At 42.2% G+C, this 20811-nt stretch overlaps 1 protein-coding gene and 1 long non-coding RNA gene across 2 annotated transcripts in view; one reads left to right on the plus strand and one right to left on the minus strand.

Moving 5' to 3' along the window:
* Nucleotides 1-6808, minus strand: part of LOC141570040 (uncharacterized) — a 45680-nt gene extending 38872 nt beyond the window's left edge. The window contains exon 1 of the long non-coding RNA XR_012493784.1: nt 6100-6808. This is a non-coding gene — a long non-coding RNA (uncharacterized LOC141570040). The remainder of the gene's footprint in view (nt 1-6099) is intronic.
* The window catches only part of IL2RA (interleukin 2 receptor subunit alpha), a 55846-nt gene extending 45043 nt beyond the window's left edge, over nt 1-10803 (plus strand). Inside the window, exons 4-8 of the mRNA XM_019738178.2 lie at nt 410-616; nt 1830-1913; nt 2399-2470; nt 3851-3917; nt 8835-10803. Coding sequence (XP_019593737.1) covers nt 410-616; nt 1830-1913; nt 2399-2470; nt 3851-3917; nt 8835-8859 — 455 coding nt within the window. The 3' untranslated portion in view covers nt 8860-10803. The remainder of the gene's footprint in view (nt 1-409; nt 617-1829; nt 1914-2398; nt 2471-3850; nt 3918-8834) is intronic.
* Nucleotides 10804-20811: the final 10008 nt, after the last annotated feature.

A 20811-nucleotide genomic window follows, 5' to 3' on the forward strand; every position in this document is an offset into this window, starting at 1 on the left:
CAAATTGGCTGGAGTCTGCCCTGATCCCTCAGCTGAGACCTCCCTTCGCACTCCCGTCCCCTTACCAAAACCCTCACCATCATCAGAAGTAATTACTCATTCCTCTGTGTCCCCATCGCAAGCATCTGTCCCTCAGCTATAATACTCGGCACACTCTGCCTTCATGTGTCTTTCTCACCCTATTGATTGACGCCTCCTTTCAGGATTGACTGGGTCTTTGTGCCTCCCCACAACGTGCCTGGCAAAGTTCCTGATACACAAGCATTCTCAATGCATATTGGTTGAATGAAAGAATGAATGAACGAATAAAAGAATAAGAACCAAGTTCCAGTCTCTAGGGAGAGGCAACTTGGATTTACTCACAATGCTTTCCCCAACTTGCCTTTGGGATTTGCTTGCCCTCTTACAGGTCACTGCAGGGAGCCTCCACCGTGGGAACACGAAGCTTCAGAGAGAATTTACCATTTCATGGTGGGGCAGACAATTCACTATGAGTGTGCCCAGGGGTTTAGGGCCCTCCAGAGAGGTCCTGCCAAGAGCATCTGCAAAATGATCTGTGGGAAGGTGGAGTGGACACAGCCCCAGCTCAAGTGCATCAATGAAAGTCAGTTCCCAGGTATGGCGGCACCTTCGTGGGTCCACAACCTTGCTTTTTACACCTGGCCGACCAGGGTGGGATTCCTGACCCACCAGCTTTCTGACCTTGGGCTAGCCACTTAATCTCCTTGGATCTCTGTTTCTTCTCATTCTAGAAAAAAGACTAGATAAACTCTAAGGTCTCTATCACGTAAGGTCTTCTGTCCCCTGAGTGGGGATAAATAGTAGGAGGTGGAAGAGGAGGACAGGTCTTTGGAGCGCTCCAAAGAACCACAGATCACCACCTGGTGATAATGCTCCCGCTTCCTACCTGCTCCTGAAATTCCACTTCTTCCTCCAAGCTGCCCAAACTTCCTCTCATTAAAAAAGGAAAGCTCAGCCTGCCACGTACACATTTCTCATTTACTGATATGCAATGTAGATTCATTATTTGTACAGTGCTATACTGTTGGCATGCAACTTCCCCTGGTATAATTCCCACCTGTTCTTTGATAAAAGTACAAATGTGCAGGGAAGGGACTTATTCAAGCACAAAGACATGCACACACTCACTCACACATACACTCACCCACCTATGGTGATATCTTCCGCTATTTTCATTCTGAAATCCTATTACTATTTCTACAATCAAAAGTCCCTTACATTTAACCACGTGTTATTGGTTTCTTTACTCACCACCCTTTCCCATACCCCAAGCTTTCCTCTTGGATTCTTTGGGGATTCTGTGTTTCTTTCCCATAGCCCGACGCCAGTGAGACACACTGCAGGCCAAGGCCTGTCCCTGGCTTCCTTTGTAAAGGGATGATGGGAAGGGGCAGTATGCTAGGTAACTGACAACACCCACAAAGTATGGGGGACCTGTCACAGAGAAAAGTTATCCTTTTGTGCATTTCTACTTCGTTTGATGGTTCAGTGGTCTTTATATTCTTATGACCTGTTTCCAAGCTAAGTAGGAAGATTGGGGCCAAAGAGTTTCCCAGAATTCCATGGAAAACTAGCATCAGAATAAGAATTCCCTCTCCCATGTCTCTTTTGTGGCCACTTCCCCACTTCCCTGTAACTCTGATATAGAGCCATGTGACGTGGCACCCACAGATAATGTGCCCATAATTGAGATTCACACCTAAGCCAGGGTGTCTGGAGTAAGCTAAGGAGGACGGATGTGGGTAGCTGTGTAACCCCACTGCCCCCCCACCTTCAGTTCCATGAGCATTGCTTACTTTCTCCTCCAGGTGACCAAGAGCCTCAAGCAAGCATGGATACTCCTTCTGGGAGTGAAACTTCCTGTCCCTTAATAACAACAGGCACTACTACAGGTATGACTAGAGTTTGTCTCTTGAGGCTTGCAAGAGCCTCAATCAAGCAAGGACAGATATTCCTTCTGGGAGTGAAACTGCCTGTCCCTTAATAACAACAGGCACTACTACAGGTATGGCTAGAGTTTGTCTCTATGAAGAGAAAAGTGTGGCCAGTAAGTCATAATGGGAGAAAGAGCAGACAGTGTGCCTGGAGCAGCCCCTCCAGCAACTGAGTGGGTGTTGAAGAGCCCACAGGCATTCCATGGGGCTTCCCAGGCCTCCTCACACCAGGGAGAGCAAGTGTCAGAAAGAGGAGGAAGGGGCTGTGAGCAGAGTCTTGAGACAGAAGAATAAAAAGCTTGCACGTGTGGCCTCCCCTTGTCTTCTTTATCCCTTCCATCAGTGTCCAAGTTTCTAGCTCATGGAGAAGCCGGAACACTCTCCAGATGGACAGTCCGATAATCAGCATAAACCGAGCATCTTCTCCTCTCTCTTTCATACAGATTTTCAAAAACATACAGAAGTGGCTACGACCATGGAGCCAGTCATATTTACCACCGAGTATCAGATGACAGGTGGGTAGGGGTCGCTTCTGTTATGGACAAAACGTATACCAGAGACTGGGGCACATGTTGCTTGGTGGGTGGGTGAGTGGGTGGGTTGATTAGTTCATTGTAAATGACCCCCTACTTATACTATATAATGTGTATAAGAGTAAAAGATTAATCCAGATATTAACATAACTCAAAATCACAGTAATCAGTTATAGCGAGTTGGGAGTGAAGTCTCACACCAGCCCCAACCAGTTGCTCCTGAATGGATCCTAAATGATAAAACACCCCATGCTTGTGTGAGAGGGGTGAGGCAAAGGAGGAGGGAGGCAGTATAACCAGGGAAAGAGAAGAAAGCATTCCATGAACATTCAAGTTGTTTCCTGGTAGGGGGAAAAAACAGGCTTTGCAGCAAGAAAAAAATAAAAAAGAGCTCATGGAAACAGAGTAGAATGGTGGTCACCATGGATGAGCTGGGAGATGGTGGTCAGAGGGCACACACTTCCAGTTAGAAGATAAATCCTGGGGGTGTCATGTACAGCGTGGAGATTACAGTTAGCAATACTGTATTGCACGTGTGAAAGTTGCTAAGAGACTAGATTTTCAATGTTCTCACCACAAAAAAGAAAAAAAAAAAGAGATAAGTATGTGACCGGATGAGGGTGTTAGTTGATACTGTGGCGGTTATCAGATGGTAATATGTGAGCATATGAAATCAACATGTTGTCCACCTTAAACATAAACAATGTTACCGTGTTTCCCCGAAAATAAGACCTAGCCAGACAATCAACTCTAATGCATCTTTTGGAGCAAAAATTAATATAAGACCCAGTCTTATTTTACTATAATACTGAGTCTTATATAGTATAATATAATATAATATAATATAATATAATATAATACAATACAATACAATACCGGGTCTTATATTAATTTTTGCTCCAAAGGACGCATTAGAGCTGATTGTCCGGCTAGGTCTTATTTTTGGGAAAACACGGTAGGTAGCTCGCTCCAGTTCCATTTGGGAAATATTAACACTTTCAAGAGATGGTAAAGTGTTTATCATTATCTTTGTATTTACCTGTCACAGGCCTCACCCCTTGCCTTCTTAACTGAGGCCTGGCCTTTGAACCTTTCTGAAGACAGTGCCTGTCAGTTTGATCTCCCCAGAAAGAACAAGCCCTTTGAGGAAAGGCGCCATGCCCTTTTCCATCCACACCAGCTCACCCAGCCCTTGCCCTCATCCTTAAGCCTCCTAAGAAATCCTGTCGGGAGAGGAAGCTGCATTCTGGGAGGGGACAGTGGGATCTCCTGGAAGTCCTTCTTGTGGAGGAAGGACTTTCTCAGCCTGCTCTGGGACCTCGCCCAGGGCGTGCCTTTGCTGACCTGCTTCTCTGTTCACAGTGGCCTTCTGCGTTCTCCTGCTGGTCAGTGTCCTCCTTCTGAGTGGGCTTTCCTGGCAGCGGAGATGGTGAGTCCTCTATTAAGGAAGCCCTTGTCCAAACTGGTGGGTGAAGCCCAGCAGGGGAAAAGCACCTGGGCAGAGAGCCCGTCACCCCCAGCCCACCCCATCCTTCCACTACCCACCGGCAGTTTGGGGAGCAGTGGAGAGAGAACTGGCTAATGTCTGCACATCCCAAGAGTCAACCAATAATCATGAACACCACAGAGAAAGGGGAGAGCAAAGGAAACTCACATTTGTTGAGTGCCTACTGGAGGCCAGCCTGGATGCTTATCTAATAAGCATATTACAACCTCGCTTCTCAGAAACCTTTGGAATAGCTACAGCTTAGGCAGGTTAAGTAGCGTGAACAAGATTGCACAGCTGAGGTGCAAACTGCAACCTGAATCAAGAGCCCAGGACCTTTCTGCCTAAATGCCTGGCGAGACGGGAACCCTCTCCTCTCCTGCACACCCCCTCTTTGCCTCCTGCAGACACTCACACCTGAGCTGCCTGGACCAGGAACGTGGTCCACGTGTGGCCTTATTTGCAAGAACTCAGATTCTCAATCCTGGCTGCGGTTTAGAACAACCAGGAGAGATTTTTAAAATAACAATGCTTGGGTCCCATCTGCAATCTCTGGGGGTGGGCCCCAGACATCAGTATTACTTTTTTTCAATTGAGATAAAATTCGTCATTTTAATCATGTTAAAGTGCATAATTCAGTGATTTTTAGCAACATTGTGTGTATACCACCACTATCTAATTACACATTAGGACACTTCCATCGCCCCCAAAAAAACCCCTATACTTCCCCATTCCCCATTTCCCCCAGTCCCTGGCAACCACTAATCTATTTTCCATCTCCATGGATTTACCTGCTCTGGACATTTCATATAAACAGAATCATACAATATGTGACCTTGCGTGACTAGGAAATAAGTACTTTTTAAAAGCTCCTCAGATGCCTCGAATATATGCATCCAGTTTTGACAGCTCTGCACTAAGCCAGTAGTTCTCAAACGTGAGTGGGTGTCAGAATCTCCTGGGGGGCTTGTTCCAATGCAGACTGTGGGCTCCACCCCCAGCTTCTGAGTCACAGGTCTGGGATGGGGCCTGAAAATGTACATTTCTAACAAAATTCCTAGGGGATACTGATGATGCTTTCCCAGAGACCAAACTCTGAGAACCACTATACTAACAGTATTAAAAATTAAGGGGGTGAAATCATCTCTCTCTCTCTGTTTCACACACACACACACACACACACACACACACACACACACGACCAGCTTCTCCGTTCCTTTAGACAGCAGACCATAGAGACCTATTATGTCACTCTTTTGACTATCCAAGGTTTCCCTACTCGGATATAAACTACCCTGTAAGACCCTGAGGAGACATAGATTCACCCCTCAAAAACCAAAGCTCTCAGATCCAACAGTTAGCCCAGCCAGAGAAAAATCCTCAGATTTCTTGTTTTTATATTGCTTATCAGGCCACAATAGACGTCTGATTTTCCTCGTGTGGATTACAAAGTACAAATTATTGCAATGCAAAGAATAAGCCCTTGTATTCACATAGCTGGCAGTCTACCAATTTTTCTACCATGTTAGCTGATTCCTAAGGTTTAAGATTACATGAGATGGAGGATGTACAGTACCCAGCACAGTGCAGGTACTCAATACTTGTTAGATTCTCTCCTTCCCTCACTGACAAGACTTAAAACTTCTCAAGGATCTTTTCATTTTGGTAGCTTAAAAACCAAAAGCTTTCAGACACGAAGGGATTAAGTGATTTGGGAGTGGAAAAGGTTTGGAGTTTATGTTGCGAAACGAAGAACAGCTTGAAGTTATATGAGTTCCCACAAGCTCTTCTAGAATGACAACCTTCCGGGAGACTCAAACATACCATGTTTCCCCAAAAATAAGACCTAGCTGGACCATAAGCTCTAATGTGTCTTTTGGAGCAAAAATTAATATAAGACCTGGTCTTATTTTACTATAAGACCCGGTATAATATAATATAATATAATATAATATAATATAATATAATATAATACTGAGTCATATTAATTTTTGCTCCAAAAGATGCATTAAAGCTGATTGTCCGGTGTCATGCAGGGTCTCTGGTCCCGCTCCCCACATAAGAACACAGGACATGGAGAGGCCAAAAAGGAACACCCACGGAGCCTTAGATAGGGGAGTCATACCATTATATTCTCGCTGGTGGCTGGGTTGGAGACACAGAAAGCAGGAGCCACACTATCCACAATCCATCGTCCACTTTTCTTTGCCAACCAACCTCACTTGCTGACTGCAATCTGCCTCTCTGCAATCCACAATCTGTACTTGCCAGCCACTATCCACTGCTAGCGTAGCCATGGCAGGTATATTAATAGCCAGTGGCTCACTGGTTACAGCTGACGGCCAACTAGCCACAGCTGATGGTCATTTATTACCCGAGCCAGCACCTTCCCACGTGAGCCCGAGAGCCTGGAAACTGCACTCCTGGCTCTGTCCCCACATCCGGCTAGGTCTTATTTTCGGGGAAACAGGGTATATCTCAAACTGACCCATGTGTCAGAGACTAGGTCAAAATCCTTCCTAAGAATCCAATTTCATCTGATAGTGCCCTCTTGTGGCCAAACAGGAATCTTACATTTGATTCTTTTATTTTTTGTTTATTTTTTTGAGCAATTACATGAGCTAGTGATGAGCAGAGCTGGCTTACACTGGCTCCTGAGAGCCGAAGTTAAATTTTCAGGAGTTTTCTAATTATTTTACTACATTTTACTACTTTCTTTGTTCTCAGGGTTATTTACATCTGTTGCATCTGTACCAAGGAAATACTATATGATGGTTTATTCTACATATGTCTTCCCAACTCTGTATTCAGTGATGTCACATTGGTAGCTTGAAACTGGGCATGGTAGTATTTACACCATGGAAATAGGCAAGCTTTTTTAGAGAGCTGGTTGGTAAACATTTACCAGCACACCAGTTCTCTCTCTCTCTCTCTCTCTCTCTCTCTCTCCCTCCCTCCCTCCCTCCCTCCCTCCCTCCCTCTCAGAGCCTTCCCCATGGGAGCTCTAAGCAAGGCAGGAAGTAACCAAATGTTACTAAGTAGGGGTTGGGGAAAGTCTAGGACTATCTATTGTCCAATCCAGTAGCCACTAGTCACATATGGATATTTAAGTTTAAACTTACATAAATTAAAGATAACTCAAAATTCAGTTACTTAGTTGCACTGGCCACATTTCAAGGGTCCCATGGTCCCATGTGACTACCTTATCGGACAACACAGATACAAAACATTCCCATCGTCACAGAAAGTTCTTATAGCACAGTGCTGGCTAGAAACTAAGAGTTTTCAATTCATGAAAATCATTTAGCACAGTTAGTTGCTATTATAATTCCTTTTCTGCAACTACTGTCCTCCATATAGTTAAAAAAAATTTATAGAGTATCGCCTATGTAGATGGTTGGTCAAAGAGCACAAGCTTCCAGTTAGAAAATGAATGAATCTGGGGATCAAATGCACAGCATTGTGATTATAATAAACAACACTGTATTATATATTTCCAAGTATATAAGACACTAGATCTTAAATGTTCTCATCACAAAAAAAGAAATGGTTATTACGTGACATGAGGGAGGTGTTAGCTGACCCTATGGTGGTAACCATACTGCAATATATTAATGTATCAGACCAACATGTTGTACCCATTAAACACACAGAAACTGTTATATGTCAGTTACATCTCAAAAAAAAAAAAAAAAAAAACTATTACAAGAATATCACCAGTGGCCCAAAGATGAATATAAATGGCTCCCACTCTCAGGAGAACAGAAAAAAATAGACCTCAAATATAATCTGCTAAAGCCTAAGACTGAGGGGTTGTAGGGAAAAAGAAAAGGGGGCACTTAATTCTACATGGGAGTACCAAGGAGGCTTTTGGAGTTGCCAGCGCCTGAGATACCTGAGGCCAGATAAAGAAAGGCAGGAGATGGCTGCTGGGCAGAGGGAGCGCTGGGAAAGGGAAGGCGGGGGGAAGGGGCATGATCACCTTTGGGAGAAGCCAAGAGGTTCTAAACAGAAAGTGCCTGCGGCCGTGGGGAACTCGATACTCTGGGGATGGACAGTGACCAAGTCATGGACGATCTGGCCAGACTGAGGGACTGGGGGCTGTCCCGGAGGAGGCAGAGAGCAGCACAGACACTTTCCTTAGGGGACAAGTGGTAGCATTGGCCCTCTGAATGGTCCTGTGACAACAGAGGCTGGATTTCAGGTGGGAAATGGTGGTGGCATTTTGATTATGTTATGATGGAATAAATCCATATAGGAGATGATGGCAGCGTGAACTACATCAATGGGCAGAAGTTAAAAAGGAGCAAAAGAATCAAGAACTATATGAAGGAGGTCAAGGTAGCAGGATTTGGTAGTTGCTTAGAAGTGAGGGTGAAGGAAGAGGGGTGACTTCTGGTTTTAGAGTGGGACAGTGGAACCCTGTAGTCACTATACACTGGGATGAAATGTAAAGGGAGAATCTGAAGTCGTACACCCATTGGGGATTAAACCCCAAGCAGAGCCCATCCCTCAGTCCATTACGTGGGACACGCTCAATCTCCACACCTGTAACTGCCCAGCCCTGGAGGTGACGGGGAAATAGAAGGGCTTTCTAGGACTCTTTCTCAGATCTACTCACTGCACAGTGATGCAATTTTCATGCCATAAGAGCCAAGGGGCAGCCATCTTGGCCTCTGGAGACATGGAGAGGCCTTGAGGTCAGATTTCTGCACGTGGGAAGGTAACAGTATCCTGGGGTGGATTTAAAGTTAGCAGGTCAGTGTGGGCTTAATCGAATGCTCATTGGTTTAGGGTGGGGCCACATTTTTCTTGGTGCAGTGTTATACCTATGACTCTGACTTAGTTATATCACTACAGGAGGAAGAGGAGAAGAACAATCTAGAAAGCCGAGAATGGCAAGAAGCCAAGAACAGCCCAAAGAAGTCGTGAAGCACCAGCAAAATCAAAGTTAAACACTCACCCAAATGCCGTTTCGTGTGATTCCCTTAGGTTTTAGAAAGCTCTGAAGTCACATTACAGAACACCAGGCAACTGCAGCCCCGTTACAAAGCCAGCTCTGTCGTATCAATGAGTGAGCTCACCCTGCTTCTAGGTAGCCATTCCAAGGTCACTGGAAGAAAAAGGAGAACAATCAGAACTCTCAGTGTTATTTTTGTGTACCTGTGTTTATTAAAGCTTGACCAACAAGGAACTCTCCCCACAACCTATAGACTATACAGAAAATCACTGAATGTTAATTTCATCCCAACTCCCCGGTTTAGAAATCCCAAAGAAACCCCACTACTAAGATAAACAGACTCTCTCTCTCTCTCTCTCTCTCTCTCTCTCTCTCTCTCTCTCCCCCTCCCTCTCCTTCTCCTGTGTGATGGGACCTTGTCCCTTGATCCACACAGATCCTGTCCCCAACTCTGATAGACTCCCCCATTCTCCTGGTCATGTTCCTTAATGAACACCCTCTGAGAATTCTAGACTGGTAACTTAAATGGATCTTTCTGTCCTTAGCTCAGTCTTCTAAACTAGCTCCCTTCCACTGAACCTTCAATTTTGAGTTTCTAAAGAACAGAGGCCACGGCAGAATTATATTTGGGTAACACCCAAACAGGGCAACCAAACCCTTGGAATTGTAGAGCTTCAATATTTGAATGGATTTTACTGGATTTAATGTCGGGAAAAGAAGGATAAACTATAATAGGTCGCAGGTAATGAATTACACCTATGAAAAAGCTTCACTTACCCATAACTATGTAACAGGCTCTTTAAGAGTTAGTTTCTTTGCAATTGCTGTAAATGATACTCTGAACTTAGCTTGCATGCATTTGATGTTTATAGACAGACACACGATGTGCAAATTTGTACATTTCCAAGTAAGTGTCATAAAAACACCAATAAGGTATCCACACATTCAATGTTTATGGAAAGCAAAGAAAGAAGAAAGCGAGGAGAATATGCTGACTGGCTGTAACTAGGGAAAAGATCCCACCAGTGGTCCTCACACTTAGCAAAATGTTTAACAAATCAGAATTACCTGGAGGCCTCATTAAAACACATGTGGCTGGACCCATCTCCAGAGTTTCTGAGTCAGCAGGTCTGGGCTGGGCCTGAGAATTTACATCTCTGACCAGTTTAGGTGATGCTGATGGTTCTGGTCCCAGTAACATACTTTGAGAACCACTGCGTTATACTTCTCCATTCCCACCGACCCTCAACTCCTACTGGAAAACTCAGCTTTAGTGCTGGGATTTCAGTGAAGATTCTCGTACAGCCTCTAGCGGAAGATCTCTGTTCTCAAATCAGCTGACTCAGATATCCCAGTTGAACAAAACCACATGACGAAGGATATTAATGAAAAGTTTAAACCAACAGCCAATTTTCATTTCTGAAAGGACAGGAAAGTGTTAAGAAAAAAATGGGCAGGTGTCAGCAGGTTCATATCCAGATTAAAGAACCATTTTCTGTCCTTTCTGTGGCCAACCAAGTACAATCCAGATTCCATTGTCAACAGCCCCTCGATGACCTGCCCCAACTGTATGTTTTCCAGTTAAAGAAAAGTTGAGAGGAATCTCAGATCAGAAAAAACCTTCAAAAACCTTACTTGAGTAAAACGGAATTGAGTTATCATTACTCATTTTGGGGGAGGAAGGACTATGACATCAATCTTGTTTTACTAGGATGTTTATTTACCTTTTTCACTCTCATTCTCTTACTACAAGTGTATGGTGTTTTCCAGAAGCCACATGATATGTAATTTTGACATTGCTCTGATGTAAACATACAATGAGTTTATTACTATTGCCCTTGAAGGAATTAATAAACAGTATTTTTTAAATTTCCTGGTTTTAGTGTCTAAATGTAGTCAGTATCACTAGATGTAACTACATAAACAAAAGCTCTTTGGGATTCTCAATACTTTTTAGTAACATACAGAGGTCCTGACAAATAGCTACCACGCACTTCATCATTGGTCATTTCAGAAATGCAAATCGAAACCACAATGAGATACCATATCATACCCAGTAAGATGAATTTAAGAAGTAAGTAACAAAATGTTAGCAAGGATAGAAAAGAAGGAACCCTCGTACATTGCTGGTAGGGATGTAAAATAGTGCAGCCACTGTGGAAAACAGGCTGGTGGTTCCTCAAAAAGTTAAACATAGAATTAATCATGTGACAGCAATTCTACTCCTAGGTATACACCCAAGAGAGACGAAGACCTATGTCCCTAAGAAACTTATACATGTGTCATGCGGAACATCCACAGAGCCATAGATAGGGGAGTCATACCACTATATTCTCGCTGGTGGCTGGGTTGGAGACACAGGAAGCAGGAGCCACACCATGTGCAATCCGCCGTCCGCTTCTCTGCCAACCAACCAACAAACAACCAACCCAGTACTTAGCTGCAATCCGCCCTTGCTAGCTCAGCCACGGCAGTTATATCAGTGGCCAGTGGCTAACTGGTTACAGCTGATGGCCAACTAGTTACAGCTGACGGCCATCTACTACCCGAGCCAGCACCTTTCCACGGGAGGTCAAGAGCCTGAAAACTGCTCTCTGGGACTCTGTCCCCACAGCATGACTGTAACAACACTATAGCCAAATAGCCAGGAGGTGGAAACAACCCAAATACCCATCAATGGATGCATATCTAAGCAAATGGCAGAATACACTGCACTATGCTTCAGGTATAAAAGAATGAAGTGCTGATACACACTACAATGTAGCTGAGCCTCAAAAACATTATGAGAGGGGACAGAAGCCAGATACAAAAGGTCACATGTGGCATGATTCCTTTTATACCATATATCCAGAGTAGGCAGCTCCATAGAGACAGAGAGTAAATTAGCGTTTACCAGGGCCTAGAGACAGTGATTACTTAATGGGTAGGGGTTTTTCCTGGGATGATAAACACAACAGCATCGTGAATACACTAAGTGCTATGGAACAGTACACTCTATAATGATTAATTATACATTATGTAAATCTCACCTCAATTGACACAAACAGAAAAAGAGGTCCCGAGACCAAAATATTTGACTACTGCTGGTTTCATTCATGATTCTCAAAGAAGGATCCCCAGCTCACAGTGGAGGGCCAGGGTCTTCCTGAAGTTTTTATGGTGACTTACTTCCTGGTATTTTATTATGAAGAGACTCTGAATTATTTTTTCCGAAAACTAACATGAACGTATTACTGAAGTGTACTGAAGACTCTGATTTGGTCTCCTGCTGACAAGAAATTTGCATGGCGTCCAGGATAAATGTTGCTCTTGATAAGCTACTAGAACTGTCTTGGTTGGGTTTTGGTCTTGAATTGCTGGCATTCTCTCAGCTAAATTATAACACTGCCAGTACTTTTCATATAGGGGTTGTGTTTGATGGCCTCCAACATGCATTCATCATAATTAGTCTGATTTGTTGTGGGTTTTCTGACTTATCTACAATGTGCAGTGATAGATCTTTACATCGATTGTGTTGCTAGCTTGTAACTTTCAAAGAACCAGGCGTTAAAGCATGAATGCGTTCTTGTTTAAAAATAATCATTATGCTTTCCAGTTTCCAGTCTGGCATATAAAGAATTTGGAAACCGTCACTCCCCTCCTAACAACAAGAAAACTCCGAACGAATTGAAAATCAACAACTCTTCTCAGATCCATCAGAGAATTGAAGTCACAGGGAAAATCTCTGCTCCAAAGTGAAGATACAGACATGTACATACAGAGAATCACAGCTTCCCAGGGCAGAAGCCGAGGGACAGACTCTAAAGCAGTGCTGGGTACGGAAACCTAAACTGACAGATTGCTGGGGGCTCAGTGTGTTCAAGTCTGAGAGTTAAAAACTCCTGGGGGGGCTCAGTCATAGAGACCTCCTCCCCCACTTTCATGAGTCTTACCTCCAGGAAGTGTACCATGTTCTCATGGTGAAGATCAGAGAAAACCCGACTCCTGCTTTCAGCAGAGAGTGGGGAAAGGCACCATTCTGAAATATACCTGAACTCTGTTCTCCTTAACAAGGCCAGTCATCAAGGAGAAACTGTTTCCTAACTATCTTGGGTTTTAACAGAATCTAACCCACCAGAGGGGAGGGAATTCCCAACTCCAACCTGCTCCAGCCTTCCATATGGGGGCAGGGAAATACGCTGCTCTCGCCCCCTCTAGCTTTCCTATCCCAACTGAGGGTTGGGGCCAGAGAGTCAGAGGCACGGGCTCACTAACAGACAGAGACCTAATCCCTAATCCTAGCACAATAGTACAACTTTCTCCCCCACCACATCAGTAGCACTCCTGAATGGTAATGGGAACACAGCTGAACGAACCACACATCTCAGACACTATTTAAGAAGTCTCTAGAGGAAACCAGGGACAACAGGAGAGACAAAAACAAGGACACTAGAGGAGATTTTAGCCTCTGACACCACAGCAACAGCCAAGAGTAAACTCAGCCTAACTCTTAGCCAGATAAACACAAAGCCTCACACCAAAGGCCTACTTACCTCAGTTCCTTTTACCTACTACATCACATCCAGCTTTCAACAAAAAATTACAAGGTACACCAAAAGCAAAAAAACACAGTTTGAAGAGACAAAGCCAGCATCAGAATCAAATTCAGTTAAGGCAGAGACATTGGAATTATCAGACTTGGAATTTAAAACCACTATGGAAAATAAACCATTCTGACACAGGGTGCTATGTTCCCCTAAATCTATTGTTCAATTGGTAAGAAAAGCCCCAGGTTTCAGTGGAACACATCCCTCTCCTCAGCTAAGCATAATGTTTGCTAGCCTCCCTTGCAGCTAAGTGTGGTCATCTGACTAAGTTCTGATCAATGAGACATGAACAGAAATAAAGTGCATAATTTTAAGGAAATGTCTTTGAAGAGAATGGATGTGTTTTTCCTCTTCATTTCTTCTACTGGCTGGTAGGTGGTCTTGGTTGTGGGAATTAGAACTACCAGTGGGATAGAAACTATATATTATGTTTGACTGGGAAACAAAGCCATAGGAGCCTGGATATCTGACACCATGGAGATACCACTTGGTACTGCTTACACCTGGACTGTACATGAGATATAAATACCCTCCCATTTAGGCTACTGTGATTTTTGCCCTTGTTAGAGCTGCTCTACCAGCATCCTATAACAATCATCTACCCCTATTGATATCTGACATATACATTCTCCTCCCCCAAATTTGGCTCATACAGTCATATTAGCATCAAAATATTTTCAATAGAAAATGGGACAAACTTTCAACATTTAAGCAGATTATCAAGTAAATACATGTTTTTTGATCCATAAAGATATCTAAAATTTTTTCCCTCCAGGAGGTAAATAAGTGTATCCGAGAAAATGGTGTCAATTCTTTGTACTAATTTGACTATTCCCTGACTCATCTTTGGAGAATGACTGCAGTTGATTTATGATATCCTGGAGGCTTTCTAAAAATGTTGGCTCACATAAGTTGTTTCCATCTGATGGGGCTTTCTGGCTAAGTATAGAATCAGAAGGAGAGAGCTGCTGAGATTTTCAAAGCCGATCCCTGTTACTTCCATCTCGCCTTTGAAGGTAAGAAAACCCATGTCCTCTTCTTTCACCTTTGGAGTTCTAATACTGATATGGGGGTAGGGATAAGAAGAAATCTATGGTCACAAGATAAGAATTATCAAGCACAATATTAGGATATAGAGTCTGTTAGGATTCTAAGTAGCAAATAATAAAAAATCCAAACCAACTTTTCACAAAATTGCATACTTCTCACTAGTGGTTTCCTTCATAGCTCCATAACCTTACCAAGAACCTAGGTTTTGGTTTTTTTCTTCTCTCTTCTTTATTTCCTGGATGTCAGTTTTATCCAAGAACCACCCTAATTTCATGGTGGTAAATAGGCTGTAAATATTCCAGAACTTTTATCAGATCACCAACCAAGTCTTGTTGGCTCAAATTAGGCCTGCACTATGGCCAGAGGATATAAGATGACACTTACTTCCTACCCACAAGGCCTGACACACATATCTCATCCCTAAAACTAAGAGTGCAATCAGCTTCCCTAATTGGTTACTTGGAATGGGGAGAATGGTGAAACCTAAATGAAAAGTAGGTTGTTACCAAGAGAAGGGAGAATGCATGTAGGGAGAAGCAAACATACTTTTCTTTATGGCTTTAATAACACTTTTCAGAAAGTATTATTCTATTTAAATATACTAAATTTTCACATCAATCATACTGTTATAAAGTTTAGAAAGGGCTAGGTCAAAGCTCAGTCATGGGAATAGGAAAGAAAATGTAGACAAAAGATTTGTTAGAGCTGGCATATGCGGATGTTTAAGGGTGTAGAAAGACGTCTTTGATGTTCTTCCATGGACAGTGTGCTGGGCTGTCCAAGGAACACTGGGACTCAGTATCTGAGATGCAGTATTAAGTACTGGAATTGAATTTGGGTGGGAGTGTTGAGTTGGGTGGGAAGAGGAGAGGGGACTCAGAACCACTTGGGTCTTGATATTGAAAAGCAGACACGAGCAGACTATAGTGATTGGAGATGGGGATGGAGGAAGGAAAAGGATTGAAATGGGCTAAAAAAAAAAATTGTCTTCTCTTATTACATCTGAGTGTGCATGGTCTGGGATATAGCTCTGTGCCCATCAGAGAGCACCGTGACAGAATCTATGATGAAAGAGTAGATGTATGCCCAAATCTATTTATGCTCTATGATTCTACATCAGTGAGTCTTTCCTCTCCTCCATGAATCTCTTGCTCAAAATGTTCAAAGACCCCACCAGCTACAAGACAAAGTACACAATCTTCAGTCTGCCATTTAAACGGTTCCATGAGATGCACCCAACCTACCTCTGCAGCCATGTCTTGTCTACCCACACCCTCCATTCTGAACAAACTGGTGTATTATGTGTAGTCCTCTAAACACCAGTGGCGTTGATTGTTAGTGCTCTTCCCCTTATTTCACTTCTGTCATCCCTCCAGAGTCATTAGTAAAAGGCTGTGGGGACAGAGCCCCAGAGAGCAGTTTCTAGGCTCTCAGCCTCACGTGGAGGGGTGCTGGCTCGGTGGTGAATGGCCATCAACTGTGATTGGATGGCCAGCAGCTGTGGCTAGTTGACCGTCAGCTGGCAAGCGTGTAGTGTGGCGGAGTGTGGATTGCAGATCGTGTGGCTCCTGCCTCCTGTGTCTCCAACCCAGCCGCCAGTGAGACTATAGTGGTATGACTCCCCCACCTATGGCTCTTTTTGGCCTAGCCACATCCTGTGTTCTTACGTTCTTACGAGGGGAGCGGGAGCTGAGACCCCGCAGGCCGCCCCACACGACAAAGGCCATTTCAAGTCCCATTGCCTGAGCACTCAGCCATGTGCCAATCACAGTCTCCTCCTACTCTCAACTCAGATAGCGTTAGCTTTTACTTATTTAAGGGCTATTGTCAGTTACCATATTTTGCCATGTATAATGCGCATTTTTTTGCCAAAATTTGTGAGGGAAAAATAAGGATTGGCATTATACATGGGTAGTACTAATTCCATATCTATATAAATGTTTTCAATTCTTTTATTTATGCTTTTGAGTTAAAAGTGTAGCTCTAGAAATCAATAACGATATCTATATGCAAAATTATACCCTGGAATAGGATCATCGGTTTTGTTGAACTTACAATGAACTTGCAACGACGAAGAGTTCTTGGCCTTCTGTGATGTGTAACTATCGCAAATTTGTTACCAGTACATAAAATTTCTTGTAAAACACAAGACAATTTCTTGTTTTTGTGTTTTGTAATTATTTGTTACATAAAATATCTCGTACCATAAAATGTTTTAAAAAACTAAATGCTAAAATTCCTTTATAATACAGAAAACAAGTACCTAAATGTAAACAAATAAAAATTTGAATTAAAAAATTAAAATGAAAGATTTTTTTCCCCTGAAAGTTTGGACCAAAAATGTGGGTGCACATTATACACGGCAAAATACAGTACTTAGCATATTAATATAGCTCTAGTTTTCTTTCTTTTCTTTTCTTTTTTTTTTTTTCAAAGATTTTATTGGGGAAGGGGAACAGGACTTTATTGGGAAACAGTGTGTACTTCCAGGCCTTTTTTTTTTTTTTTCCAAGTCAAGTTGTTGTCCTTTCAGTTTTAGTTGTGGAGGGCGCAGCTCAGCTCCAGGTCCAGTTGCCAGTTGCTAGTTGCAGGGGGCGCAGCCCACCATCCCTTGCGGGAGTCAAACCAGCAACCTTGTGGTTGAGAGGACGCACTCCAACCAACTGAACCATCCAGGAGCTCAGCTGCAGCTCAGCTCAAGGTGCCGTGTTCAATTTTAGTTGCAGGGGGCGCTGCCCACAATCCCTTGTGGGAGTGGAGGAATTGAACTGGCAACCTTGTGGTTGAGAGCCCACTGGCCCATGTGGGAATCGAACCGGCAGCCTTTGGAGTTAGGAGCATGGAGCTCTAACCGCCTGAGCCACCAGGCCGGCCTCCAGTTTTCTTTTGATTAGTGTTAGCGTGATGTAGCTTTTTCCATTGTTGAAACCTATTTGAGTCTTTATATTTAAAATAGCTTTCGTATAGGGATAATATAGTTGGGTTTTGTTTTTTAAATCCAAACAATCTGACAATCTCTATAATTTATTGGACCACTTAAACCATTCATATTTAATTATTGACATGGTTGAATATAAATCTATCATTTTGCTATGTATTAATATTTTCTATTTGTCTGATCTGTTCCTTGTTACTTTTTTCTCATTTCTCGTTTTAAAAAAATTTTTTTGTGATTCCATTTTTATCTCTACTATTGGTCTATTAGTTCCACCTTTTTTAGTGGTTGCTTGTGAAAAATATAAATTTTTTTACCTTCACAGTCTATCTTGAAATAATATGGTAGCACTGTATCTTAAGTACAATAAATTTACAGCAGTATATTTTCATTTCCCCTCTCACATCCTTCGTGCTATTGGTGAAATGCATTTTACTTCCACATATTACAATTCCCATAATACATTGTTACTATTTTTGCTTTAGACAGTCCATTATCCTTTAAAGAGATTAAAATTTTTTAAAAAAACTTTTCTTCATATTTGCCCACGTTTTTTCCATTTCCAGCACTCTTTATTCCTTATGTAAATCCAAAATTCTTTCTTATCTCATATTCCTTCTGTCTGAAGAATTTACTTGAACATTTCCTGTAGTGCATGCAACAGGTGGTAAATTCGTGTCACATCTATTTGCCTAAAACAATACATATATTTATTTTTCTTTCATTTGTGACAGATATTTTTTCTGAATATAGAATTCTAGGTTGACTATTTTCTTTCAGTACAGATGTTCCTCAACTTACGTTGGGGTTACATCCCAATAAACCTATTGTATGTTGAAAATATCTTAAGTTGAAAATGTATTTAATACACCTAAAATACCGAACAGCATAGCTTAGCCTAGCCTACCCTAAATGTGCTTACATTAGTCTACAATTAGGCAAAATCATCTAACACAAAGCCAAGTTTATAATAAAGTGTTGTCTATCTCATGTAATTTATTATGCATATTGTTTTCACACCATTGTAAAGCTGGAAAATCATAAGTCAAACCATCATAAGTTGTGACCATGTGTATTTTAAAGATGTCACTCCATCATCTTCTGGCTTCCACAGTTCCTGATGTGAAGTCTGCTGAATATAATGTCTTCCTGACTGACTATTTTATTATTCTCTCGCTGTGTTCAAGATTTTCACTTATCACTGATTTTCAGCAGTTTGACTATGATGTGGTAGTTGTGTTTTTATTTTTATTTATCTGCTTGAGGTTCTCTGGGCTTTCTGGGTCTGGAGTTTGTTGTTTTTCATTCATTTTGGGAAAATCTCAGCTATTATCTTTTCTTCTGTCTTCATCTCTTTCTTACCCTTGTAGGACTCAATTACATGTGTGTTTGGACCATTTGATATTATCCCACAGCTTTGGGGTGCTTTTATTTTTGTTTTGGCCCTCCCTTTTTATGCCTTATGTTTCAGTGTGGATAATTTCTATGGAAGTTCACTGATTCTCTCCTTTGCTATGTCCATTGTGCTAATACATCTGTTGAAGGAATTCTTCCTACTTATATCATGGTTGTATTAGTCTGCTAGGGCAAGCCCTATCCCCAAATACAGTCGAATTTTGGGTTAGGGCTTCAACATTTAAATTTTTGGGGGGGAAAAGGGAGGTGACATTTAGTCCATAAAAATGGTGTTTAGTTCTAGTGTTGTCACTTAACGTTTTTTTTTTTTTTAGAGTTTCCATCTATCTGATCAAATTCCCCATCATTCATGTGGTCCACATTTTCCACTAGATCCTTTGAACACATTAATTATAGTTATTTTAAAGTCCCTGGTAGTTTCAACATCTGCACCATTTTTGTGTCTGGCTCTGTTGACTGTTTTATCTAATTTTATCTTGTTTTTTGGGATCTCTTTTAATTTGGATTGAGTGTTGGATTTTGTGTGTATAAGAATAGTAGAGGGCGGCTGGGTAGCTCAATTGGTTAGAGAGCGAGTGCTGAACAACAGGGCTGCCAGTTCGATTCCCATATGGGCCGGTGAGCTGCGCCCTCCACAACTAGACTGAAGACAAGGAGCTGCCACTGAGCCGCTGGAGGGGTGGCTGGATGGCTCAGTTGGTTAGAGCATGAGCTCTCAACAACAAGGTTGCTGGTTTGATTCCCACATGGGCCGGTGAGCTGCGCGCTCCACAACTAGATCGAAGGACAATGACTTGGAGCTGATGGGCCCTGGTAAAACACACTGTTCCCCAATATTCCCCAATTAAAAAAAGAATAGTAGAGACTGAGATAAATATTTATACCCTGAAAGGGGCATGTGTAGTCTTCTGTCAGGCAATTAGTGTGTAGATTGAGTCAAATAACAGTCTACTCACGGCCAGCTTCATGGCCCTCGTTGCTTAGAAGCACCCTGCAGTTGGTTTAATGCTTTGCTGTTACCATCTTGAAATTCTTAAAAATTTTAAACAAGAGGCTTCACATTTACATTCTGCACCGGGCACTGCAAATTATGTTGCTGGTTGTTGGTCATAAGTATGAGTCTGTGCCTGCTTCAGAGAATCCAGAAATAAGGAGAGCACTACAGGAACGATGGGGATTTCAGAAAGACTTTACGTATGAATGTACCTGAGTTATGGAGTACAGACAACTGACTAGCAAATATATCCAGCCAACAAGATAGTAATCTTCAAAAGCCACTATGATCCAATCTAGAAATGGAATGTTATAGGCCAAACACTATCCTATATATTTTTCTTTCCATCAGGGAAATAAAAATACCATGGCTAATAAAAAGAAAATCTATAAGGGAAAAAATCCAAGTGTATCTGAAATTTAGTTTCTCGTTAAGGTGTGTTGTGAGGCTAAAGTTTAACTTTTTAGTAAGATAAAAACCAAAAATAACAAACAAGATAGATGTTTATCTCTCTTTCAAGGTCAAGAAGTTCAAAGGGAGATAGTCCCAACTGGTTTGGTCCTTCTGGTATCAGGAACCCAGGCTCTTTCCATCTTGTTTCTGCTCTATGAGTGGCTTGTGGTTTCCGTTTTCAAGAGTCCTGGTGGTCTCATATGACTGCTGCAGCTCCAGTCACTACATCTGCATTTCAGCCAGCAAGAAGGAGGAAGGATGAGGAATGGCATATCCTCTCCTGTTAACACCATTTAAATTGAATGACAAGATATAAAGCAAATCTTTGTGGTTTTAAATTTATTTTGTAACTACATCAGCAAACAAAAATTATCTATTGGCGTTGGAAGAGTGTGTAAAGAAAATATCTAGAATATATGAACTCTATTTTAGGTATGCAAGAA

The sequence above is a fragment of the Rhinolophus sinicus genome, linkage group LG02, assembly GCF_036562045.2.
Source record: "Rhinolophus sinicus isolate RSC01 linkage group LG02, ASM3656204v1, whole genome shotgun sequence".
NCBI lineage: Eukaryota > Metazoa > Chordata > Mammalia > Chiroptera > Rhinolophidae > Rhinolophus > Rhinolophus sinicus.